The 16,635-nt window shown below is 44.6% G+C and overlaps 1 protein-coding gene across 1 annotated transcript in view; it reads right to left on the bottom strand.

Annotated features, from left to right (window-relative positions):
- Positions 1-16,635, bottom strand: part of LOC142575818 (ATP-dependent DNA/RNA helicase DHX36-like) — an 86,524-nt gene that overhangs the window by 40,404 nt on the left and 29,485 nt on the right. The window contains exon 15 of the mRNA XM_075685495.1: positions 4,762-4,905. Within this exon, the coding sequence (XP_075541610.1) occupies positions 4,762-4,905 (144 nt within the window). The remainder of the gene's footprint in view (positions 1-4,761; positions 4,906-16,635) is intronic.

Raw genomic sequence — 16,635 nt, 5'->3', positions numbered from 1 at the left:
TTCTTGAGGACGACAGGCTTATGCAAACGTCTGCGACTATTAATGCAATCTATATTAGACCAAGCGCGTAAGCGAACTCACTGCTAATTTTCTTCTTTCCTTCCCTCCTCTCTCGCTCTGTCACCTTTGTTTTTCCCTTTCCCATTCCCCGGGTGTAAGGTAGGCAACTGGACATTATTCTGATTAACCTCCCTGCCTTCTGCTTTTCTCTCTCCCCCCTCTCTCCTGGCAACTGCAGCGTATGTAACTGTAATGTTTACCAGGAAACGCTGGCGGCAAACGCTATGCACGAAGGCAAGCTTTATAGTAGAAATGCGGCCTCTTGCCTAGGCCTTGATGCAGCGAAGGTGAGTGCCATCTAGAGCTGTTCGCAAGGAACCGGGCATACCGCTTTGTGGCCTCTGAGATTTGCACATGCTGGCATGCAAACCTCAGTGGTGACACCTACTCTATGAATGGTAGAAATGCTAGAAAAGGGGTTCGTGTTTGAGTTTCCCCGTAACAGAATTATGTTTACTGGCATCTTCAGGTTACAATATGACATTTTCGTGTCTGTAGGTTGTGTTTATGTTGAACTTTAAGATCTTTCTGATGCATGTTACTTTGAGGAATTGGTTCAGTAAGGTCTCTGCGCCACGTGGAGGGGCTGGATGGTTGTGGTTTGGATTGATTTTTTGCTAAGCAACGTCCGACGCCGATGCCGACATCATATTTTTTTGTGAAACAGGGCCTTTAACACTACTGCATTAAAAGAAAGACATGCCTTTCTCCTGCACAGTGGAGTGTGATGCAGCCTACACACACCTGGTTGAAGTGCTTTCCTCTGATCTTGCCCTCTGCCTTCCCGACTTTGCCCTTCCTTTTTAACTTAGTACAGATGTTTCTCATTATGGAACCAAGGCAGTTTCATATCTGTAAGACTGTGGCTGAGCAAGAAATCAACTTTGCACTGTTGGCTACCATAGTTACACATTCACGAGAGCAGAAGTGCATTACACCACAACAGAGAAAGAAGCACTGGCTGTTTTAAAAGCTATTCAATATTTTCGTTCATACTTGGAAGGAACGCATTTCAAGCTCTTGACAGATCATGAAGCACTTACGCATGTATTGAAAAAGGCAGAACCCCAAAACAAGATCGCCCGCCAGGTAGGCAAACTCCAGCAGTTTGATTTTAACATCCATCACCGTCAAGACGCTTTGAAGAAGGATGCTGATACTCTATCCAGGTTGACAGTCATATCTGAGGAAGCTCACCATGGAACAATAAATGTCACTAAAGTATGGGAGGAAACTAAAGTTTTGGAACCCACTGGGAACGGAAAGATAGCAGTGCCTCCAACGTTGGTCCCAAAAGATTTAGATCTGTACCATAACAGCTCTCATTCTGGTGGCCATCATGGATTATAGAGATCATACATGAAGCTTACAAAACCACTTACATGGCCAAAAACGAAAGAAGACACGAAGAGATATGTGCGGTCATACCATGAATACCTAATAAATGAAGTGAAATTTAAGCACCCTACTCGGCACAGTCTTGCCCAACTACTCGAGAACGCAATTTGAGTTTGTGTACATGGACTTCGCTGAGGTCTGGAAAAAGTTCGAAGATATAAAGAAAACACAACAGTACTTCCTGGTGTGTGTGAACGAGTACACAAGGATGATGGCTACAAAACTGAGAAGAGAGGATGCCAATAGCAGTATCGCTTTCATGAGCTGAAAATGTTTCAGAATATTAAAGTACTGGTATCCGACAATGGGCCAACATTTATAAGCTGTCGACTGCAGGAATGTCCACAAAAGCACGGAATCATGCTGCGATTTACCGCACCATATCATCCAACAGGTAACGACTTGGTTGAAAGAGCCATTCATGATCTAAAGCAGCACATGAACACGTATCCAGCATTTCTGAGATGGATGGGAGTGCTGCCTTGAAGCTGCAGTACTCCATCATAACCAATCCTACACAAAAGGCCTAAGATTCACCCCTATGTTCACCGCTACTAAGAAGTCAACATATCTTCCAGCTGACAAGACACTGGGAGGGGACAAAATGGTCAAGAAGTCAAGAAAAATGACGCAGACCAAATGAAGTACCACACATGAATCGAGCACAGTTTTGACAAAAGGCAAAGTCCTATGTTACCTGAACTTGCCATGGTTGACTGGGTGTTGGTGAGGAAAGGACTTCCAGGATTGAACTTGATACACAAGGGACCCCCCCATATCATGTCGTGAAAACAACTACTCGACAGGGCCAGCTGAAAACTGTTTAGTATTTTGGCTTAAACGGCGTCGTAGAGTCAGCCTCCATAAGCAAAATTTTCAAAGGGACCCTGAACCACCTCATGGGCTTGGTGAAATATGTAGTCTGTGGGTAGCGTACGCTGCTGTGAACATCTCAACCAAGTTTTGCTGTCGTGTGCGGTGTGTGGAGCTCGCAAGCAAAGCGTGAAGTCACCTTTCTCAAACACTCCCTTTTCAACAGAAGCCTGCTCCTCATTCTCTTCTGGACACTTCATTTTGTAATAAAGCAGATTTCAAATAAAGCAACGTAGCATAGATACCGCGGCCACTGTGGGGTGCCAGCACGAGTCCACTGGCTAAGCACACTGCGGCTCGCTGAGGACAACATTTGGCTTATGTTTAGCGCATCATAGGCACCAAAATCGGAAGTTGCGGAGTCTGCGTTAATATACAAAATTAAATTTGAACTGCGTGCCACAGTGACATTTAGAAGGCATAGCATTGTGGACACGCCCCACTCGGCCATAGCCTTCGCAGTGCAAGGCATTGAAGAAGGAATAGAAGCATATCGGAGGCTGTGTTTGATTGCCATAAACTCCACTTCTGTTGAACGCTTTTAAGTACTTCTTGTGGCAAAGTATTTCTGAAATACATTCTAGGTTCGTTAGAACATCCCCGCATCTATCAGACTTTTGGACATAACAGACCATATTTCAACCTTAGTTTGGTCTGCCTAATGCAAAGAAGTTCGCTTTTAACGGACCGCGCTACCACGGACTATTGGCTACAGTGGACGAAATTAGTGGCAATCTTTTTTGGTCAAAATCGGGCATATAAAACAGACTTTTGACGTGTCAACAACGGCTGGCAACTGACTTGCAAGGGTCAGCCGATGATTGCGGCTAAATATCTTGCGAGGGAGGCAGGGAGGAAAGCGGGGCAGAAGTGCGCAGTCTTTCGCGCATGAGGCACTGATGTGACTGGTGTTAACGGTGCGACCGCGCGGGTGCCATATCTTGAAAGCGATCTGCAATGTGGGCGAAGTGCATTCCAGCACGGGTACCGTATCTTGAAAGCGATCTGTGATGTGAACAAAGTGCGCCCAGTGCCGGTAGCTTCGTATCTGCTGCGCTTTCAACGTTTAGTTCGCGTTGAAGCAAGAGACAGCATGAAGGTCAATTCGCTCACTGGTGCTACCGTGCTTATCTTGCTTAATTTGCTATCCCAAGCAATGCTTTGCCTTATGGGTGAAAGTGGGACTTTTTTTTTTCTTTGTTTTTTACTTTGGATGTTCGTCACTCACTCTTTGCAATAAAGTTGTTAGACGTTGCGACGAAAGTTTCAGAAGTGAGGCATCTCGGATATTATGGACTTCGGATAAAACGGACGTTTTTTGTCGTATTATCAGAGTTCGTTATAATGAGAGTCGACTGTAACCTATTTTTACTTCAAATGCCTTTCTCCACTTCAATAAAATGTGGTTCAGGGCCCCTTTAAGTATCATCCCAGGAGGCATGAAAGCAAAGTTGGGGGGAGTGAAGTGATCTGAAGAAAATGGAAACAGAATAGGTACAAGCAAAGGGGAGAATAAAGAAGTGACTAATGGTGACGTACATTCTACATGTCTGTGTTTATTATGTGCAGTATCACTTCAGATTAAACACACATTAATTGCATAGCTGTATCTGCTTTATATTTCACCATTTGATCTTTCATCTCACATTTTCCCTTCAAATTATTCTCCTTTTTTCGTCCCATTAACCCTTCCAGCATCATTGACGTACCAGTATGTTTCTGCATTTCTGTCCCACCATGTTCCTTTTGACATTCTTTTTGCCAGATATGGATATGAGAATCACACCAACAGAGTATTTGACATTATCCTTGTAATTTTTTTCATTTCCACAGAAGGAACCTGACATTGGGTCTGCATCACCTCTGAAAAAGCCCAACACTGAAAGGGTTAAGAATATACATTCTTCAAAACTGCCCGCTTCAATCTCACGTGATATTTCAATGATAATGTGTGGACTTTTATAGCACGAGCATCAGGCATAGTGACATATTAACTTCCTTTTTTTTTCTCATCTATTTTCATGTGTACTCAAAAATCTTCATAGGACTTAAAATATTCTTAACAATGTTCAAAGCCTTCACAGACAATGTGCAGTTAAGACAAAGTTTGAGCAAAACCTCATCACCATTTTAGACATGCTCATCAACTTTGCCATTTGATCATGACTTTAGTATCAGCAGGGTGGTGAAAAGATGCAAGGTGAAAGACACAAGCTAAGAGCAAGGTGAAAAGACGTGAACACAAGTTTAAGGAGGACGTGGGGCAAAACCCTACAATGTGCTATGGACACAGTCCAGCGTTTCTCTCATGCCTTCCTTCAACTTGTGCTTGCATCTTTCCACCTTGCTGGAACTGTCATACATAAAAAGCCAAAAAAGCCGCAGTACCAAGAGATACTTCAGCATGCTACCAACAGGTGCGTGCCTTACCTCCCTGCTCGCCCTTTGCGCTGTTGGGCATTTGCCATCGACACCCACTCAGCGTCCAGAGTGGCAAGGTTTTTGTCCACATCAAAGTTGGACATCTTGATCTTACCACAGTCGATCACATACACAACATCATTGATGGTGATGCTGAAATAGGAAAAGTGTACACAGCATGACAATCACACATGTGCACCCACATCTGCTCATTTTGGCATTTAAGAAAACCTCTGGTGCACATTAACTCACATGAGAAATAACCACTAGTAAACCCTTGTTAACTCGAACTCTGATATCGCAGAGTATTGACTAAGTCCAAATTTTTTTTAAGCTGCAGTGTCAACCCATGTGTTTTTCACCTTTTATCTCACAAATCTTTCCACCAGACTCCAGATATGTCGAATTTTCGCCTTCAAGAATACCAGGAAACAGTCAATGGGGCAGCATCGGCAGCATCCCTTGCACTTGCTATTCACTCAGCAGCAGCTTACTAGCCAAGCCAGATGCCGTGCCGAACTGCGCTCTCTGCCTATCGTTCCCCCTTCTTTCTAGTATCACTGCCCTCATGCACTTGCTCGGCTGCGTGCTGCCACTTGTAACCTCACACGGCAGCAGTGAGCTGGGAGTCGAAGTCTTTTTTTTTTAGAGCGCCGCTGTTAGGCAGCCATTCCAGCAGCGAGTGGCATCATTAGCATTGTCCCTTGTAATTGAGCGAATAAGCAAAGTGAAACATGAAAGTGAACGTGGAGCGCAGCGGGAGATGAAAGACAGCAATAGCAAAAAGAGCATGAGGAGGAAAGCAGAGGAGGAGGGTATGGCGAAAGCGTGAGAAGAAAAGCAAAGTGCCGCGCAAGTTTGTCCTTCCTGCAGTGGTGATGGCTACGAGATGCTGTCTGAGTAGCACACGTCGTCTGTATGGCAACAAAGCACTGCATGAGCGGAGATCTGTCTGTGGCAGCTGCCGTGAAGCATGCCCCATACATCACCCATGTACTGCCTTTTGTGAGCTCTCAATTAGTGAAACACTAATGCCACACTCTGTTCCATTTGCAACGTGCCGCATGAGATAGAATGTCCGGGCCAGCCAATATATCACGAAATGGAAACGCATATAAAGCTGTGCACAAATTTCGCATTAGGGAGTATCGTAATTGTCGCTCAAATTTTTTTCAGCATCAAATTATATACATACCTTATGTAAAACGTGCCTGTTAAAAACGTGCGCTACGTTTCCGACGGCACCACATACTATGAAACAGATAGACGAGGATGCTTATCGCCATAGGATTGGCGGTGATAGCTGTGAATGCCGCGTGCTACGACCCCAGTGAAGATTTCCTGGTACTGAAATGAGAAACTGAGTGCGTGCCAGTGTTTTCATGTGAGACAGGAGGGCCAGTATTGCAGTGAAGCTGCTGCGGCGGGTAGCTACCATATTGGTCTTGATCACGCACACCTCAATCACGCATTTTCTTGTTTATATGGGACCCAGTGGCCCGAAAACTATCACACAATTGCAGTTTGGCAGCATACTGAACATTGTTGCCGAAAAAATTGTGTTTTACGGGAACGTATGACCTGATAAAAAAATTAACATAACTCTATCAGGTAATTTTTTGTGTTCTCGACTGGGAACATTGGCACCAGGAAAACGTACATAGTGGGAACATATCAACGAGCTTCTACTGTATATGTACAAAAGCCCAATGTGCAGCATGTTGACAATTCCCTACACCAGACGAGAATGTTGTACATATACTGCGCTGCATATGCCCGTCCATTTCACCTTCACCTGCTTAGTCTGAAACCTAAAGGAATAGTCACTGTTTTCGGTTCCTCGTTGATAATGACGATGCACTTCTCGTCTTTCTAATGGAAAATGAAGGGTTTATAGACCCTTTTCACAGCAATCTCTCTTGCGCTGCCATGTTTGATAATGTGGTAACACGTCAATTGCTTGCTTCAGCTTCCACCAATGGCTTCATGTTTACAGTGGATGAGTATGATGCCAGTGCGGCTGGGCAAGCCTCTGTTTTGGTGGATATCGTAGACAGTGAATGAGTGAACAACATGAAGCGACATGTAAGGGTTTTGGGAGCTCATTACACCTGTTGCAAATTGAACAAGCAGCGTATATGGTGCAAGTACCAGAAGTGCGGCTAGAAATTTGTTTGAAGCTGTACAAACTTTCTGCTTATGAATTAACTCAGGATGAGTGTCCTTTGCGCTTCATTCTTCATTTTGAGAAATGCTTTGAGGAAGTGGCTTGTCATGCTTCTGACCCATTAACGTTCCTCAGTGCAAACACTATTTCAATGTTTATTTTTGCCTGACCGCTCGTGGGTGTGCTCAGTTGCAACACATTTGTTAACTCAGCACTAATGGCGTAGCCAGGGGGAGGGGGTCTAAACCCTCCCCTTTCCCAAGGAACAGAAAGTATCAGGAGGTGGGCTCTGAAAGAACAACATGGATGAACGGGAAAGCTTGAATGTGACAGCAACGTGAGGGCTAGCGGCAGTCAGAAGGGAGAGGGGGGTTGTCGTGTCACTGTACCATGAACTTAAGTTTATCGAGTTTCCTCACAACCGCTGTCATGTCTATAGTAGTAGCATTTCCTTGCCATCTCACGTCACCTGTTCCTTGCCCCCTCTTGTATGGGAACAGTGAGCGAAGAGCGGCAAGGCTGTTATTCCCTCTTTTCATGACAGCATCGATTCTACCCATTCTCTGCCTCCTCTTCCCCCCTCCTCTCTACTATTATATCTAGATTTCCTCTGGACTTGGGTACAGTAGAAAAGTAAACACTGCAATTTCTGCTGTGCTTTTGCGACGAGTCACAGATAATTACAGCTGTAAAGAGGCTAATTTGGCGATCGACGCCCAGGAAGCTCCTTCCATGTATATACATGCTCTGCACCAACCCCGACGCGGCATGTAAGAGAGCCGCAGCAGCACTGGGAAAGTCAAAGGAAGAGGCAAAGAAAGCTCTGCTTTAAAAAGTTTCATCTTAAAACAGAACAAGAAAGAAAGACCTACAGAACGCTGACTGGTGCACGGCAAAATATGTGGAGGACAGGGGTGCTGGGCCAGGGAAGCTAAGAAACCACCACAACAAATAGGTGGGAGGACAGGTAAGCGAATGAATGGCCTCAAAGTCCAAGCAAAAACAGAAATATAGGAATGTTAGCGGACGCCGCACCGTTCAAGAAATCAGTGAATGTTGAAGAGTGTGACAGTGACTAACAGAAAAGAATGTTAAGAAGGAGCATGGAGTGATGAAAACGAGGAGGGAGGAGGATGCACATATATGGTGTCAAGAACGAAGTTGGTGGATAAACTGCAGAACTGGATATAAGAACTGGATATACAGAACTGGGTGGATAAGTAGGGACATAGGGAGAGCGTCTCGTCACTGCCCGATCGTTCAATACCAGTCAGCTGAAGCCAGTTGCCTAGCTGAAGCTCACCTACCCCAGTGTAACACATGCTGCTTGCAGTGGAGAGCCCATCCTAAGTAAACATCTTGACAATTTTAGAATAGACAGGTGTCAGGAGACACGACGCTTTCAAATCTCTCATAGCTACTCACCCCTATTTTACTGCAAACAACGGATGCCATAATTTTCACAAAGGCTTCTTTTTACACAGGTAGCAGCCATGCATCGAACTGTCTGCCTCATCAGTTCCCAAGTGTGACCAAATAACAATATGCATCGTGTGATAACTACAACACCATGATCGCAAGTTGCTTTCAAAAATCTCTTCAAACAAGCTGGACAGCAGGTGACAAAAAGTTAGTGAAACATGCGTCATATCACACTATCGAAGTTCAAGCACAAAGCTTTGTTCCTGTATTTATAAATCTAGAATAATATAGCATGCCCACAATACCAAAAGCATGATTGAGGGGTAGGTAATTTGCAAAATAGTGCCCACCCTCTCCCACACATACTTGTGGCTGTACCACTCACTAGAAGATTTGGCTGGAAAACAATGGTGATCTCCACGGTTAGCTGAGCTGCAACAAGTCTGAACTGCAAACGAGAATACACATGATAGTGCGTTGTATTGTTTTTGTATAGCCCTGTTTTTAGCGGTGTTCGTTTTTCCAAGTAATGTACCAGCTAGGTCATCAACATACATTATATAAATGCATCAATTCATAAACGAAACTTTAGTTTTTGTTTATATAGTTAAACCTCAATATAACGAACTTCAATATAACGAGATTCTCGATATGACGAAGTATATCTTTTGTCCATGCAACACCATGTGGTCAGAACCTACGTTTATCATCATCATCATCATCATCCTAGTTACGCCCACTGCAGGGCAAAGGCCTCTCCCATACTTCTCCAACTACCCCGGTCATGTACTAATTGTGGCCATGTTGTCCCTGCAAACATCTTAATGCCATCCGCCCACCTAACTTTCTGCCGCCCCCTGCTACGCTTCCCTTCCCTTGGAATCCAGTCCGTAACCCTTAATGACCATCGGTTATCTTCCCTCCTCATTACATGTCCGGCCCATGCCCATTTCTTTTTCTTGATTTCAACTAAGATATCTTTTAACCGCGTTTGTTCCCTCACCCTATCTGCTCTTTCCTTATCCCTTAACGTTACACCCATCATTCTTCTTTCCATAGCTCGTTGTGTCGTCCTCAATTTGAGTAGAACCCTTTTCGTAAGCCTCCAGGTTTCTGCCCCGTAGGTGAGTACTGGTAAGACACAGTTATTATAAACTTTCCTCTTGAGGGATAGTGGCAACCTGCTGTTCATGATTTGAGAATGCCTGCCAAACGTACCCCAGCGCATTCTTATTCTTCTGGTTATTTCAGTCTCATGATTCGGATCCGTGGTCACTTCCTGCCCTAAGTAGATGTATTCCCTTACCACTTCCAGTGCCTCGCTACTTATCGTAAACTGCTGTTCTCTTCTGAGACTGTTAAACATTACTTTAGTTTTCTGCAGATTAATTTTCAGATCCACCCTTCTGCTTTGCCTCTCCAGGTCACTGAGCATGCATTGCAATTGGTCTCCTGAGTTACTAAGCAAGGCAATATCATCAGTGAATCTCAAGTTGCTAAGGTCATCATCATCATCATCAGCCTAGTTACGTCCACTGCAGGGCAAAGGCCTCTCCCATACTTCTCCAACTACCCCGGTCATGTACTAATTGTGGCCATGTTGTCCCTGCAAACATCTTAATTTCATCCGCCCACCTAACTTTCTGCCGCCCCCTGCTACGCTTCCCTTCCCTTGGAATCCAGTCCGTAACCCTTAATGACCATCGGTTATCTTCCCTCCTCATTACATGTCCTGCCCATGCCCATTTCTTTTTCTTGATTTCAACTAAGATGTCGTTTACCCGCGTTTGTTGCCTCACCCAATCTGCTCTTTTCTTATCCCTTAACGTTACACCCATCATTCTTCTTTCCATAGCTCGTTGCGTCGTCCTCAATTTCAGCAGAACCCTTTTCGTAAGCCTCCAGGTTTCTGCCCCATATGTGAGTACTGGTAACACACAGCTGTTATACACTTTCCTTTTGAGGGATAGTGGCAACCTGCTGTTCATGATTTGAGAATGCCTGCCAAACACACCCCAGCCCATTCTTATTCTTCTGGTTATTTCAGTCTCATGATCCGGATCCGTGGTCACTACCTGCCCTAAGTAGATGTATTCCCTTACCACTTCCAGTGCTTCGCTACCTATCGTAAACTGCTGTTCTCTTCCGAGACTGCTAAACAATACTTTAGTTTTCTGCAAATTAATTTTCAGACCCGCCCTTCTGCTTTGCCTCTCCAGGTCAGTGAGCATGCATTGCAATTGGTCTCCTGAGTTACTAAGCAAGGCAATATCATCAGCGAATCGCAAGTTGCTAAGGTATTCTCCATCAACTTTTATCCCCAATTCTTCCCACTCCAGGCCTCTGAATACCTCCTGTAAACATGCTGTGAATAGCATTGGAGATATCGTATCTCCCTGTCTGACGCCTTTCTTTATAGGGATTTTGTTACTTTCTTTGTGGAGGACTACGGTGGCTGTGGAGCCACTATAGATATCTTCCAGTATGTTTACATATGGCTCATCTACACCCTGATTCCGTAATGCCTCCATGACTGCTGAGGTTTCGACTGAATCGAACGCTTTCTCGTAATCAATGAAAGCTATATATAAGGGTTGGTTATATTCTGCACATTTCTCTATCACTTGATTGACAGTGTGAATATGGTCTATTGTTGAGTAGCCTTTACGGAATCCTGCCTGGTCCTTTGGTTGACAGAAGTCTAAGGTGTTCCTGATTCTATTTGCGATTACCTTAGTAAATACTTTGTAGGCAACGGACAGTAAGCTGATCGGTCTATAATTTTTCAAGTCTTTGGCGTCCCCTTTCTTATGGATTAGGATTATCTTAGCGTTCTTCCAAGATTCCGGTACGCTCGAGGTTATGAGGCATTGCGTATACAGGGTGGCCAGTTTCTCTAGAACAATCTGACCACCATCCTTCAACAAATCTGCTGTTACCTGATCCTCCCCAGCCGCCTTCCCCCTTTGCATAGCTCCTAAGGCTTTCTTTACTTCGTCTGGCGTTACCTGTGGGATTTCGAATTCCTCTAGGCTATTCTCTCTTCCACTATCGTCGTGGGTATCACTGGTACTGTATAAATCTCTATAGAACTCCTCAGCCACTTGAACTATCTCATCCATATTGGTAACGATATTGCCGGCTTTGTCTCTTAACGCACACGTCTGATTCTTGCCTATTCCTAGTTTCTTCTTCACTGTTTTTAGGCTTCCTCCGTTCCTGAGAGCCTGTTCAATTCTATCCATATTATAGTTTCTGATGTCCGCTGTCTTACGCTTGTTGATTAACTTAGAAAGTTCTGCCAGTTCTATTCTAGCTGTAGGGTTAGAGGCTTTCATACATTGGCGTTTCTTGATCAGATCTTTCGTCTCCTGCGATAGCTTACTGGTTTCCTGTATAACGGCGTTACCACCGACTTCTATTGCGCACTCCTTAATGATGCCCATGAGATTGTCGTGCATTGCTTCAACACTAAGGTCCTCTTCCTGAGTTAAAGCCGAGTACCTGTTCTGTAGCTTGATCCGGAATTCCTCTAGTTTCCCTCTTACCGCTAACTCATTGATTGGCTTCTTGTGTACCAGTTTCTTCCGTTCCCTCCTCAAGTCTAGGCTAATTCGAGTTCTTACCATTCTATGGTCACTGCAGCGTACCTTGCCGAGCACGTCTACAGCTTGTATGATGCCAGGGTTCGCGCAGAGTATGAAGTCGATTTCATTTCTAGTCTCACCATTCGGGCTCCTCCACGTCCACTTTCGACTAACCCGCTTGCGGAAAACAACAACAACAACTCGAAAAGTTGCTAAGGTATTCTCCATCAACTTTTATCCCCAATTCTTCCCACTCCAGGTCTCTGAATACCTCCTGTAAACATGCTGTGAATAGCATTGGAGAGATCGTATCTCCCTCTCTGATGCTTTTCTTTATTGGGATTTTGTTGCTTTCTTTATGGAGGACTACGGTGGCTGTGGAGCCGCTATAGATATCTTCCAGTATGTTTACATATGGCTCATCTACACTGATTCCGTAATGCCTCCATGACTGCTGAGGTTTCGACTGAATCAAACGCTTTTTCGTAATCAATGAAAGCTATATATATACGGGTTGGTTATATTCCACACATTTCTCTATCACCTGATTTATAGTGTGAATATGGTCTATTGTTGAGTAGCCTTTACGGAATCCTGCCTGGTCCTTTGGTTGACAGAAGTCTAAGGTGTTCCTGATTCTATTTGCGATTACCTTAGTAAATACTTTGTAGGCAACGGACAATAAGCTGATCGGTCTATAATTTTTCAAGTCTTTGGCGTCCCCTTTCTTATGGATTAGGATTATCTTAGCGTTCTTCCAAGATTCCGTTACGTTCGAAGTCATGAGGCATTGTGTATATAGGGTGGCCAGTCTTTCTAGGACAATGTTCCCACCATCCTTCAACAAATCTGCTGTTACCTGATCCTCCTCTGCTGCCTTCCCCCTTTGCATAGCTCCCAAGGCGTTCTTTACTTCTTCCGGCGTTACTTGAGGGATTTCAAGTTCCTCTAGACTATTCTCTCTCACATTATCGTCGTGGGTGTTACTGGTGTTGTATAAATCTCTATAGAACTCCTCAGCCACTTGAACTATCTCATCCATATTAGTAACGATATTGCCGGCTTTGTCTCTTAACGCATACATCTGATTCTCGCCTATTCCTAGTTTCTTCTTCACTGCTTTTAGGCTTCCTCCGTTCCTGAGAGCATGTTCAATTCTATCCATATTATAGTTCCTTATGTCAGCTGTCTTACGCTTGTTGATTAACTTAGAAAGTTCTGCCAGATCTATTCTACCTGTAGGGTTAGAGGCTTTCATACATTGGCATTTTTTGATCAGATCTTTCGTCTCCTGCGATAGCTTACTGGTCTCCTGTCTAACAGAGTTACCACCGACTTCTAATGCGCACTCCTTAATGATGCCCATACGATTGTTGTTCATTGCTTCAACACTAAGGTCCTCTTCCTGAGTTAAAGCCAAATACCTGTTCTGTAGCTGGATCCGGAATTCCTCTAGTTTCCCTCTTACCGCTAACTCATTGATTGGCTTCTTATGCACCAGTTTCTTCCGTTCCCTCCTCAAGTCTAGGCTAATTCGAGTTGTTACCATCCTATGGTCACTGCAGTGCACCTTGCCGAGCACGTCTACATCTTGTATGATGCCAGGGTTAGCGCAGAGTATGAAGTCGATTTCATTTCTAGTCTCACCATTCGGGCTCCTCCATGTCCACTTTCGGCTAACGTGCTTGCGGAAAAAGGTATTCATTATCCGCATATTATTCTGTTCTGCAAACTCTACTAATAACTCTCCCCTGCTATTCCTGGAGCCTATGCCATATTCCCCCCCTGACTTGTGTCCAGCCTGCTTCTTGCCTACCCTGGCATTGAAGTCGCCCATCAGTATAGTGTATTTTTTTACTTTACCCATCGCCGATTCCACGTCTTCATAAATGCTTTCAACTTCCTGGTCATCATGACTGGATGTAGGGGCATAGACCTGTACTACCTTCAATTTGTACCTCTTATTAAGTTTCACAACAAGACCTGCCACCCTCTCGTTAATGCTATAGAATTCCTGTATGTGACCAGCTATATCCTTATTAATCAGGAATCCGACTCCTAGTTCTTGTCTCTCCGCTAAGCCCCGGTAGCACAGTATGTGTCCGCTTTTTAGCACTGTATATGCTTCTTTTGTCCTCCTAACCTCACTGAGCCCTATTATATCCCATTTACTACCCTCTAATTTCTCCAATAACACTGCTAGACTCGCCTCACTTGATAATGTTCTAACGTTAAACGTTGCCAGGTTCAGATTCCAATGGCGGCCTGTCCGGAGCCAGGGATTCTTAGCACCCTCTGCTGCGTCACAGATCTGACCACCGCCGTGGTCAGTAGCTTTGCGGCTGCTGGGGACTGAGGGCCGGGGTTTGATTGTTGTATTCATATAGGAGGTTGTGGCCAAGTACTGCACCAGGGTGGCCAATCCTACTCTGGTGAGAGAGTGTGTTACCGGTTCTGGTCACCGGGATCAGGCCGCACTCCAGGCCTGTTTGTGCAATTTTCTCAACACACTTCTTTTTTTCCGGTGGAGAACTGCGCGGCACCGGGATTCGAACCACGGTCCTCTTGCGCGCGAGGCGGACACTCTACCGCCCCCGCAGGAGTTGTACGCCTCATTTAACCTACAGTGGTGCCTTATTTGATCAGTCAAGGTGGACCAATCTGAGCTCGGTTATACCGCACGGATGGCACTCAACTAGAGAACCTGGTATTTATGACCTGCACATGTGTGGCCATACATAATAGAGGCGAATTTTTTTTTTTGGGAGGGTCCCTATACAGTGATAAAGTAAAAGAAAAGACATATTAAAAGGGGGGAAGAAAAAAGAAAAAAAAGGAAAACAACAAAAAAAGGAAGAGAACAGGTGATTCGAACTCGTGACCCTTGGATGTTGCCCGGAAAGGTAGCTCAGTCGGTTGGTCCGTCAAACCCCAGGTTGTTTATATATGCAATTTCAATACAACGAAATTTTGCTTCCGCAGCAAAGGAATGCCGAGACAATAAATGGAAGCTCCAACAGACAGATGGTCAAATTATTGAATTACAAGCAACTGCTTGCGAACGCAACTTTCAAATCGTGCGCGACGCCACAAGAGTGAAGCCACATTATGTTCTGTATAAAGCCAAAGTGTGATAAGATCCTATAGTGCACCACGCACTTCGTGCTTTATGTGTGAGTGAAAGTGTACAACAGTGAGAAAAAAATGGTGGCTTCACGCACGAGTGCAGCCTTGCCATGCAAGCAAATGGAAAGAGTGGCAGGGGAACGAGTTCACGGCTACATGATCAAGTGCGCGAGGGTCAAGCGTTGAGAAGTATGTTGACGCGCGTTGTGATTTCTGGCACGCATCTCGGCCGTGGCTGCGCATGGCTGTAAGTGGGGCTGAGCACATACACAGTCGCGCACACTGCTTTAGAGGCAATCTGCCGCGTGTGCAAAGAGTGGGCGTGCCGAGATGGCGTAGTATCACGTAAGCTGTCTTCCCACACATTTAGTATTGGAGGTTGCATAATCTTGAGTTTCGGTGACCCATTGGAGCGAGAGACAGACGAAGCATTCGCTCCCCGCTACCGGCGCTTTTCCCGACAGCATCAACTCAGTACAGGCAACACTATCAGTCGCAGGGGCGGAGTGTATGCGAAAGTGTGGCTTCGCTTAACTTGTACTGCCAATGTAAAGATATTGTCAACGTACACGGCATGAAACTGTATCATTTGTCATTGACTCCCAAATTCATCAAAATGAATTGTTTTCTCATTCAAATTGGCTTTCTCGATTGCCCGACAATTTGAAAAATTCTGCAGCGCCTTTGCATGTGAGAAAAGTCGATCAGCGACTGTACTCATTTGCATAAAAGGTCGAATTTCAATACAATGAAATTTCGATATAACGAAGCAAATTGCTGAATTTACTTACTTCATTATATTGAGGTTTCACTGTATCATCATTTTTAAAAATAGCATAAGGATGATAGCATAACTCCATGCGAAAAATATGCATTCTTGTTGTTCATACATTCCTGTCTGGGAGAGCTATAATTCTGTCTTTGAGTGGTGCACAATTGCGCACACACACACACACACACACACACACACACACACACACACACACATATATATATATATATATATATATATATATATATATATATAGAGAGAGAGAGAGAGAGAGAGAGAGAGAGAGAGAGAGAGAGAGGGCAGAGGGAGGGAGGGGGAAAGAGTGGTAGTTGTTGGCAGAGAACCCCCTACCACCCCTCGAAATAAATTTCTGGATATGCCACTGCACTGCTATGCCCTGCACCCACGTCACCCATGCTTTGGTGCATTGGTTCAAGAGTGCACCCGCTCACCTATTCTCGATACATTGCCAATAGAGTGAGTGTAATTTTGCATGTGAGTTGGGGTGAATGCATGTAGATAATGTGCAAGAAACTTACTATGCCAGGAAGTGGCACTACGCCCTTTGTCAATATGTAATGAGCGGTGTTCACTCTTGCCGACATTCTGGAGTTGAAGTTCCTTCTTTGGGGGTAAGCAATACAATGCTGGTAGATAAGTGAATTTCTTTTTATCCTTGAAGAAAGCCTTACATCGCGAAGGGCCAGCAACACAGGCACTCTTTGTGTAGCAGTAGTCCATGAAATTGGCCAGGCAAATTCGTTACATTCCTTAATACGTATGTCAGTCACTATTTTTGCAGCCAACTA

Source organism: Dermacentor variabilis, chromosome 3 (genome assembly GCF_050947875.1).
Source record: "Dermacentor variabilis isolate Ectoservices chromosome 3, ASM5094787v1, whole genome shotgun sequence".
In the NCBI taxonomy this organism is placed as follows: Eukaryota; Metazoa; Arthropoda; class Arachnida; order Ixodida; family Ixodidae; genus Dermacentor; species Dermacentor variabilis.
This window is presented reverse-complemented; position numbering and strand designations above follow the sequence as displayed.